The 11,297-nt window shown below is 39.9% G+C and overlaps 1 protein-coding gene across 1 annotated transcript; it reads right to left on the bottom strand.

Annotated features, from left to right (window-relative positions):
• Window positions 1-6,206: 6,206 nt before the first annotated feature.
• On the bottom strand, window positions 6,207-10,744 carry LOC116004536 (protein SAR DEFICIENT 1-like). The gene is made up of 7 exons (XM_031244632.1): window positions 10,558-10,744; window positions 10,375-10,450; window positions 9,231-9,777; window positions 8,090-8,250; window positions 7,518-7,712; window positions 7,177-7,273; window positions 6,207-6,679 (listed from the first exon to the last, which is right to left on the bottom strand). Exons 1-7 carry the CDS (start codon window positions 10,644-10,646, stop codon window positions 6,546-6,548), a joined length of 1,299 nt encoding a protein of 432 aa, XP_031100492.1. The 5' UTR covers window positions 10,647-10,744; the 3' UTR covers window positions 6,207-6,545.
• Between the last annotated feature and the right edge of the window lie 553 nt (window positions 10,745-11,297).

Raw genomic sequence — 11,297 nt, 5'->3', positions numbered from 1 at the left:
GGTCCTTATATACATATGAAGCAAAGACACAGATTCTGAGAGGGTCCTTATATACATATGAAGCCGGCCCATACAAGGTGAGAGGGTCCTTATATACATATGAAGCCGGCCCATACAAGGAAACAAAATCGCAGGGAGATTAGGAAGCCGGCCCATACAAGGAAACAAAATCGCAGGGAGATTAGGAAATCGGCCCATACAAGGAAACAAAATCGCAGGGAGATTAGGAAATATTCCATAAATATGTGAAGTTTCCTTCCGGTAAAATTTCCTTCCAGAATTCAACACACCAAATCTTCTTCCACAAGTTCCAAGGGCGATCCATTCAAACACCGGCTGATACTCCCTAACTACCTCAGCCATTCTCGCTAGCTAGGGAGTGGGGGGCTGGTGACAGGGTAATTGGGTACCCGACCCGGAACCGTCGTCATAACCAAGACAGTTGCCGTTCAAACTACCAAGACACCTCACTCCTCAGCATCAATGCGCAACGGTCTAACTCCTCAGCATTGATGGCCAACGTTCAGCTCCTCGGCATTGATGACCAACGTTCAACTCCTCATCAATGCTCCGTTACTGAGCTGAAAGGAATAAAAGGACTCACAACCACATAGTGGGGGGACGACACTTGAACTTAGACAATACATACTGAACTCACTTGTACACTGAGCACTACGCTCAATATTGTATTCAAACATTCAAATACTCAAATACATACCGGTAACACATTATTACCGTCATCTTAGTCTCCTTGATTTTGATTATTTTATTTTCCTAAGTTGTCTTCATTTTGTTTAATTTACTACAATTGAAACTTTATTTTGAATTCTCTCTTTCCACTCTTTTAAAATATTAAATTGCATTGTTACAATTCCTGTGTGTTCAACACTTGCTATTGCACACTATCACTACAACTGATTCTTGCACTTGCGATGACTAATTAAAATTGTCCATCACCATCCCTTTGTTTCATGACTTGGAAGAAAGGTAATGATTTCTCCGCTAGCTTGGACATGAAACGGCTTAAGGCGGCCAATCTCCCATTATGCCTTTGCACATCTTTTATCAACTTCGGGGGTTGCATCCATAGGGCATTATGTGCCTTCTTGTGATTGACTTCTATTCCCCCTTATGGATTACCATAAAACCTAGAAATTTTCCCCCCTTCATAGCGAACACGCACTTCTTTGGGTTCAGGTGCAACTTAAGCTACTTCATGATCTTGAAACATCATGCCAAGTAATCTGGGTGGGTCGTGCTTCCTGGCTCTTTACCAGCATATCATCCATGTAGGCTTTCATGATGTCTCCCAAGAGATCTTTAAAAATCTCAACTTATACTGGTGAAGGTGTCATCGGAATTTTTCAGTCCAAACACCATTACTCGGTAATAGTACACTCCATCCAAGGAGATTAATGTTGTCTTTTCTTTGTCTTCTTCTACCATGAAGAGTTGGTGGTAGCCTTTGAAGGGGTCTTGGGGGCAACCTTTATTTAGATCGGTGTAATCCACACATATACGCCATGTTGGGGGCTTTGGAGCAAAAACCACGTTAACTAGCCACTCTGGGTACATTGCCTTTCTTATATGGCCAATGGCCAACAACGTATCTACTTTGGTCTTCACAAAGGCTCTCCTTTCATCTGCTAGGTGTCGTCGCTTTTACTTAACGAGTTTGAATTTTGGATTGACTACTAATATGTGCGTGATTAAAGACTGATCTACCCCCGACATATCCTCGGGTCCCCAAGCAAATACCACTGAATATTTTCTCATAACCTCTATGACCCGGTTTCGCAATTCTTCGGTGAGTCCCTTCCCTATTTTCACATGCCTATCTAGGTGATTTGGGTCTAATGCTATTTTATCCAATTCCGACCCCTCTTTTTGTCCTACTCATTTTCAAGTTCCTTTTTCACTGTGTGCACAGGCAGTTGATCCAACAATATCTTTTCGCATGTTGTTTCGTAACATTTGCGCGCTAAGTGTTGATCCCCCCAAACCACTCCTATTCCTCTAGGCGTGTGGAACTTTAAGCATAGGTGCTCCATCGAGATTACCCCCCCCCCAATCAACCAATCCAAGCCTATCTAGTATGATGTTATGAGCAACACCAGCTTTATGACTAGGAAATCCAAGTTGATTTCTTGAATGTTCGGGTAGGTGCTAAGTTCAACCGAAAACGTGTTCAGCCCCTCGGTTTCAAAGGTGTCCCCCGTGAATCCAGCTAGGGGGGTTTTCACGAGTCTGAGTTGGTCTTTTGTGAAACCAAATTTTACAAATACGTCATGATATACGACGTTGACACTACTCATGATATCCACCAACACTCTATTGATCAAGACCTCGTTAATGCCCATTGAGATCACTAGGGCATCCTTAGGAGTTATTCCCCTCGTCGGGAGGTCATCATCCGATTACAAATCGGCTCATATTGCATCTTCTTCGAAGTCGGCGTCTCAATTACTACCCCTACATACCTTCCAATGTTATTCCTAGGGGTCTATCCTCCAAAGATCACATTTATCGCTAGGTGTTTGCCTTTGTCTCCCGTATCTTCATTTGTTTCCCTTTTGTGTTATGGGGTGGGAGGGAGCGCCCCGCTACCTCCCTCCCCCTCGCGTTTCTGCCCGCCATCCTATCTCAATCTATAAAGTTTCCCAATTGACCTGCTTGTATTAGGGCTTCGATTTTCTTCCTCCATGCTTGTTAGTCATTGGTTCCATGACCGTGTTGATGGTGGTATTGGCAATACTTAGTCTGATCGATTCCCAAGAGGTCTACGCGTGGCTCAAGCATTTATACTATCTGACACTCCTCAACATAAGCCAATATTACACTCGGGGGAGCAATGAAGGGGGTAATGACGCTAGCTGGAGTGCCCTAGCCAGAGGGGTGAGTGACATCGAAGGTGTGGGCACTCATGGACCTCCATTCATAGTTGGGGGCTTAACCCCAAGAGTAACCTTTCTTCTTCCTTCCAAACTCCTCCACGCATGTTGATTCGTTATCCTCTTGCTAGGTTCTGATGGCTCCTCCGTCTGTGGTCTCTTCGTAGGCTCCTCATCTCCTTGGTTTTTTATGTGATTTGTCTCTTCGGCTTCCGCGTATTGGTCCACCTTCATCATCAGTGACGCGTATATTTCCATTGTTTTGCATCGAAGACTTTTGCACAAATCCCTGGCCCGTAGTGTCTCAATGAACATAATGATGGCAGACTTATTGTCTATGTCATCTACTTCTGCCTCCTTGGCCCGCCAACAGGCGAGGAACTCCGTCAATGTTTCGCCCACCCTTTGCTTCACACTGGCGAGGCGTGTGAAATATTTCTTACTCTTCTTCCTTCTCATGAAGTGGGTGATAAATTTCATCGCCAGGTCATGAATATAGTATGTTGTACCGCCTTTCAAGTTTGTGAATAACCATTGTGTTATCTCGGTCAATATTGAGAAAAAAGCTCAGCACATTATGGCCTTGAAAGATCCCATTAACATCTGTGCGGCTTGATATATCACGACATGCTCTTGAGGGTCCCCCATCCCATCGAACCGCTTAATGCTCGGGGGGCCTTGAAATTGGTTAGAAGGGTTCGCTCATGATCCACCGGGTGAAAGGGGGGTGATCGTGATCCTAGGGGCCACGTTAAAGCTGTCGTGTTCCTTCCACCGGATTAATTCCTCGATCTTGGTGTTGCCTCTATTTGCCCAATCTTCCGGAGAATTGACTCAAGGGTGACGGTTGGCATCCCTATCTCACAACCATCTTCCCATTGGGGGACGATAGATGCTTTCACCTTCAACCACTTCTAAGCTAAGTCCAAGATCTCTTCCTAAAATATCTCACTTCTCTCCGGTGCTAACTCAAATTCTTGATCTTAGGGTACTATAAGCGCTCCTCTCCCATCCTGCGATGCATCACTATTGCAGGGGGAGGGTCTAGCCGCATCCGAGCTGACCATCGGTGGCAGGCTAGGATTATTATGATGCCTTCCCCCCTCCTACTGAGTTGTGCCAATGACGTTGGCTCTCTCTTGGGGTTTGCCATGGGGTCTTTCCCCCTCTGAGTTTGGCTGGGCCATACCTTCACCTCCGATGACGACATTGGCCTGGATTGGCACTCCGTTTACGCCTAGCTTGTTTTTTCCTTACTGGTTGGCATTGCCTTGATGTTCTGGAAAATGCTCATTTTGAGACTCGCCATTTTGGCATACCTCGAATCTTTACTTTGGTAAAGAGTATAATCGTACTCTTCGTAGCGATCCCCATAGATAGCGCCAATGATGGATTTGTCGAGATCGAGTCCATCATAAACCAAGTATAAAAGTACATAACAAGGGTAAGAAAATAGTAGTATTATTGCTCGGGGCGCTAGGCCAGAGAAATACGTACAAAATTCAAGATATCGGCCCAAAACGGCGGCCCAATTAAGAAATACTCTGTAAATAATAAATACGACACGCTTAAGAATAAACTAGGAGATACTAGGGATAATATTGTAGATGATGCGAATCAACCCTTGGTCGGTGGGTTAAAATAATGGGTAAGAGACCACTGGGCTAAGACGCTTGTATTGCTCAGACCAGGATATCCAAAGGAGAGACAAGGCACCCAATTTATAGCAAATCACTCCACCACTGTACCGTCCATGTGTACAACCCCCAGTCCTCTTTCTCTACCACCATCCATGAACCCCACGCCCACAACCAACACACCACACCACCCCCACGAAGGTAGAGGGTGGGGCGACGTCACCATGCGGGGGGGGGTGCACTGAGGCATGCGTCGGGTGCGCCGGACACGTAACACCCCCCATTGCACCACCACCCAAACACACCCTGCTTCAAGTACCCAACCGACCACCCCGTCACCTCGACCACGTCACCAGGAACCCGGAGCGCTAGGCCACACGAGTGAGATGCTTAGGTGCGCTCCTGCCGTGCCGGACACGCATCAGCCAGCGCAGCCGCTGGCAGCCCCCTCTAGTCAGCATCAGCCAACGCGACCGCTGGCAGCCCCCTCTAGCTGACCAGCCATCGCCGATAGTACCCCTAGCCGTGCTTGGACTGACCTCCCTTTCGTCGACCCATCTCCTTTGAAACTTGACTAAATCAAGCCCAACACCATGCCCACTAAGTCAAATATAGCCCATATCGCATATCCCCATCAATTATAATTACAATTACAAATTTAAAATGATAATAAATAAAGACATAATTAAAATATAGTTTATGTATATTGGCTGGTCTAAAAAAATGTTTAGAAAAACTTAAACCATTGCGAAAATGAATTTTTGAGATTGAATAAGATAGAAGATGCTTTGAAAAAATGTTGAGCCCACAAAAAACTTGAGAAGAAATCCAACCATTGAGTTTTCTTTAATCGTAATACCTGCAAGAATGACAATGCTACCTTTTGGGATTTTGATAGCTTTTGTTAGTGAAAGTGAATATTTTATTTTTCTTTTAAAAAACATTGTTTTTGTTATTTTGCTATTATTATATTATTACTATTGATGATGTAATACAATAAAATTAAAAAAATATAATTAAATATAATAACATCATAATAGTAAACTAAAAATAAATTATTTTTTTTAGGCTAAAGTGTCATCTAGCACCATGAACTATATCCAATTTTTCATGCCGCACCCTGAACTTTCATATCGTATATATCAAGCCGCAAACCAAAATAAAAAATTCACCTAGAACTTTTAGCAGGTTTCCAGGTCTTCCTGCTGACATGGCGCATGTTTCCAAGTGATGTGGCATTTCTTTTAACCTTATGTTGTCCATGTAAGCATTTATATATTAAAAATATTTTTAAAAAAAAAATACAAACAAAAAAAATTAGCATTTCTATAAATTTGGAAAATTAAAAAAATACTAAACAATAAATTAGCCAAAAAAATATAAATTCTGAAAAAGAAATTGAAACATTGGAATTGCAAAATTGAAAAGTATACATTATGAAAATAAAGAGAAGAAAATTATGGTTATTTTAATATAATAATTTTTTTAATTATAAACATGTAAACGCTTACATGTACAATATAAGGTTACAAGAAATGCCACGTCACTTGGAAACCTGCGCCATGTCAGCAGAAAGACCTGGAAACCTGCTAAAAATTCTAAGTGAATTTTTTTTTTTTGGTTTGCGGCTCGATATATACGATATGAAAGTTAATGGTGCAGCATGAATAATTGGATATGCTAGATGACACTTTAGCCTTTTTTAAAGAGTGAACCTAGATAAAAACCAAAACCAACAAAATCTCTACAATAACAAGGAATCAAATCACCTATGACCTATTACATTTGCCCAACCACACTTTGTTTTGCAAAGGGGTGGCACAACACAAGTACATTGTTTCCATCAATGATTAATCATTCCTAAACAAAACACCCATATTTACATCCACTTGATGACAACATCGTATTTAATCACCGTCAATTATTGTCTGCATGCATTCAGTACGAGTGGACCCATTTTGACCAACCCGGCCAAGTCAAATACAATTACAAATACAATGAATCCGTAACTCCAATATCAATAAAATTGATATCCGGAGGACCCAAACTCGTATTCCGCTTGATCAGATCCTTCGGTCAAGAATGCATTTCTCTGAAAGCCCCTAATTGACTGTGGCTGATTATGATTTGAGCATTGATCCACCAAATCACCTATATATTACAAAGAATATTCAATCAACCATTTTCATAGTAGGAGCAATCAAACAAAGACTCAACTCTTTTGACCATACACCTTATTCACACACACACATACATATATGACATCCGACTATCAAGTATCAACTTAGACTTATTTTAATTGAGATGAAGCACATATTTTAATTTGGTATCAGAGCCCAACACATGCCGAAAGGCATAGGTGATTTGATTTGGTACCTTCGCATTAACCAATAAAAAAAATGATAACACTTGTGTGAGACCGTCTCACGGGTCTCAATCCGTGAGACGGGTCGGATCTTTGATTAATAGATCAACTCTTTGATTAATGGGTCGGACCTTCGACCTCATTAATCAAAGATCCGACCGTCTCACAAATAGAGACCTGTAAGATAATCTCATACAAGATTTTGCCATTAAAAAAAAACTATGATCTACATGTTGTTTGAAACTCATCAAAATAACACGCATAAATGTGCAGTGTACCATACCTTGAGTTAGAAGTGGCAATTCATTCACGGCTGCATCAACTTCTTGGAGAGAACTCCAACTTCCATAGGCGTACTTTACCAAATCTGTTATATAGGACTAACCATAAAGGGAAAAAGAAAAAAAGTTACATCATTAGTTTGTTATTATGTAAACAGGTACCCCTATCATTTTATACTTAGTACAATCATATATATTATTTGAATTGTACTGGATATTATATATTAACATTTATTTGAACAGTATCTGATGTAATTAGACACATATCACGTATAATTGTATTATATATAAAAGACAACTATGATGACCGGTAAAAAGAGATGCATGTCAGAAAATAACTCACTTTGTGGTAGTTGCTTATGTTTCTAACGGGGCAAACTTGGCCATGAATAACTGCTTTAACAACTTGGCAGATGGGGTTAAGGAGAAGAGTGTAATTAGGATCTTGAGCCAAATACAATTTGTTCCCCATGTCACAAGTGCTGGCATGCTTGTACGTTGCATCCCACATTTTCTCTGACATTCCAGCCCCCAGTATCTGTTAAAAAAATAACCATCTTAATTATTAATAAATCCCATATTAAAATTATCTGCATACTTTCTATATTTTTTTGTCAGACCAAGAGGTGTCATGAGCAGATCCTAACTATAGAAACCACTTTTAAACTCCTACTATACTCAGATCATGTCTTAAGTGTAAAAGGCACTTTTAAGTCCGTATCATACTCAAATTAATTTACGTTCGTACCGGACAGGTCCAATTAAGAGACAAAATACTTATCATATTGATTTTTCTATACAAGAGGGAGTTTCAAACTTCCGACCTCTTTTAAGAGATCAGTGCACACAACCACTCAGGTCCAATTAAATCCTTTCTATGCATACTATATATTAGGTAGAGAAAATATTGCACACCTTCCTGAGCCTGTTAATGTCAACAGTCGACATCTTCAAGAAATCTTGGACAGTCTTGATGCCCTGTCCAGCAAGTCTCTTATGGAAAATTCCATCTTTTCCAATCTTTTCTAGACGCCACACATCATCGTCCAGTGCTGGTGGGTAATGCTTCTTGTACACTGCCGATCCAAAACACAAATAATGTTACGTTAGCAGAAATTAATAAATATACAAACATTAATTAATTAAAGAAATTAATAATGTTGGGTATTATTATTCATCTTTTCCAAAAGGCCTGTTGAATCCTTAACCGCAAAGCTCCCAACCCCTTTGCCAGGACAAAGCGTTTTGAAGTTTATAAATCACGGTAATTCAATTGCTCAACAAATAAATGTCAATTTCTAGTATACACCGAGGCCAAGTCAAGCTTCCATGGCTAGCTGTTTGCAACTTTAATTTGCATGTGTGTATTGTAACATATACAGTAACGATCACGTGCATGCTTTATTACATACAAGCTAGAAAGTTTAATTTTTGTAGCTAGTGTGGTACAACTGTAATTAGATGGGGACATATATTCTGTCTTTTATATCCAACTCCCATCTAAAAAAGACACAATTTTTCATTTTCATTTTTATTTTTTTAACTTTAATTCGATGATTATAACAATTAATAATAATATCAATTTTCAAATAAAACGGGATATAATACATAAAAGGAAAATGCTTCTAGATGATTTATATCAATATAAGATGACTTCTTTTTTTTAATATATACTAAGATGACTTATTCTCAATCAACTAGTCAAAGCACAAAATGATTTAGAGACACTAAATTTTTGGAATTTCATGGTTCATTAAAAAAAACAATAAATTTTTAAATATTTTTCATTAAAAGATTTAGTATTTTTCTTTAATGATTTTGAAATATATATAAATTTTATTAACTTATATTAAATTAAATTGATAATAATTGTAATAAAATCTAATTGTATTAATAAATTGTACCGAGTATAAGATTTCAAAAAAAAAAAAAAAAAGTATAAAATGAGGCAGCTGGTATGGCATTGATTCTTAGTGCTATAAAAGATTTAGAAAATATAAAACAGATTATTGGATCGGATTAAGGATAAATATATTGAAGATCGAGTGTGACTTACATTCTCCGCGGTGATCTTTGACCATGAAAGGCTTAGTCATGGCTTCAGAGATTCTAACACCTTGGTCGCCGGAGACCACGCGGGCGCCGAGACGGAATCTCCGGCACCGAATCCAGCTGGAGTTGTCGGTGAACTCGAGATCACCGACGGTGGCAACCCCGTCTCTCATGGTGAGACTCAGCTCGCCGGCGAGCAACGGCCGCTTTCCTTCCCTCTCCTTAACAATATTGGTGCCAAAGTCGTCGGCGCTCCACGACCTCTCGTTCTCGCGGGACGGGAAGTCGCCGTCGAGCACCACGATCTCGACTCGGAGCGGATAAGGGAGGGGGGTGGGGACGAAAACGTCGCCCATCGTGTCCACCAGAAAGATTTTGAGAGGGTTGCCGTCTTCGCCGGCAATCTTGCTGCCGGTGAAGATTGGGAGCGCCGGCTCTGAGTGGAAAACAAGTCTCAGGCTTGATGGCTCCAGAGCCTGGATTCTTAGTGAAGGTGATCTTGTCATGGACCTCGAACAACGTCTCAGCCCATTTTCAACCTCTTCATTCACCTAATCACAAAAATAAATATGATTCAAATATTCTATTTTCTCAAAAGAAAACAAAATATCCAATAACCCCTCATTGGAGATTGTGCACCCCATAACCAAGGATAAGAATTGGTCTAATCCACCCATAATTACAAGTTCATAGGTACCAATTTCAGCTTTCTTGAATTGGTTAGTCAATCAGATATAAGCAACTTAAGCTAATTTATCTTTTTGCGATCTTTTATCAGTTTGGATCACAAGACGGAATTTACCAAGTACACATTTCAAATAGTAACTACGTGTTTTACTCGCTACCCAAAAAAATCATATTACACCTACTTAGTCATCTTTATTCACAAGACGAGGTTTACCCATTACACACCCTCTAATAGTGACCGCCTGTTTCTCTCGTCACTCAAAAAAATCATATTACACTTGGCCTACTCAATCATCTATTTGAGGATACTCATATTAATTTTTTTTTTTTTTTTGAATGATGCAAAACCTGCTGTTACTACTAGAGAATATAGATAAATTTAGTTTATGAGTAATAACCCACAAATCTCACAAGATGGGTATCTGTACTAATTTTGTTGAAGATATGAAGAGTGTACATACCACTTTTCTTAGCATGGGCTCCAAGGCTGAGCAGATGCTGTCCAAGAATTTCACGGCGACCACTTCTTGTATCACACTACAAACCAAGTAATCAAGCAAACCATGAGACAAAAATATATCCTAAAACTAAAACATTCATAATAACTCAATTAGGCATTAATAAGAAGCTAGTGGGGGGCATACGAAGCAAAAGTGGGTCGAGTTTTCATTCGTTTGTTGTTTGGCTGTTCTGAGTTCTGGTCGGAGTCATCAAGAAGCCGTTTAGCTGCCATTTTGTCTCTTCTATTCTTTGGTTTATTTCTGTAAGCTATGGGAGTAGCTAGGAATGGAGATGATGATGATGAAAAAATGGGGAAGAGTTGAGATGGTATTTAAAGGCATTGGAATAGCGTGTCGTCTCTCTCGATCTAAATCCATTTTCACCTCGTAAGTTTAATCCTAAGATTTATTTTAATGTTAAAATGGATTTAAGGAAGTTTCGTGGAATGATGAAAGAAGTCTCCTGGTAAAAGCGGTACCCAAATAGCCAATAGTGACCTAAGAGATACTGATGTAACGACTTTGACGTCAACTCATCCTTAAGTCAACCTTATTATATTTGTATCCCCCAATGTACATATATGAAGGCAGTAAATTAACCACAAAGGTGATTGACAACTATGCTAATTTTTTTTTCTATATATTTATCATTCTCATATTGCTGCCTTGTAGTAAATTAAAAAGAATTAGGTCTTTTTATAACCAATACACTTAGTACGATTATACTCCATGAATACATCAAATATGCACAATTACACTTAGTAACGACTTGCACCCAGTTGATGTGACAACAAGGCGGTTAGCTAAGGAGGAAGTTAGGTGGAAGGTTGAATGAAAGAGCCAGGTGACACACGGGGGTTAAACGAGCAAGCCATATATGGGAT

This window comes from Ipomoea triloba, chromosome 2, assembly GCF_003576645.1.
Source record: "Ipomoea triloba cultivar NCNSP0323 chromosome 2, ASM357664v1".
In the NCBI taxonomy this organism is placed as follows: Eukaryota; Viridiplantae; Streptophyta; class Magnoliopsida; order Solanales; family Convolvulaceae; genus Ipomoea; species Ipomoea triloba.
The sequence above is the reverse complement of the archived record's forward strand: the minus strand, read 5'-3'. Positions and strand labels throughout refer to the sequence as shown.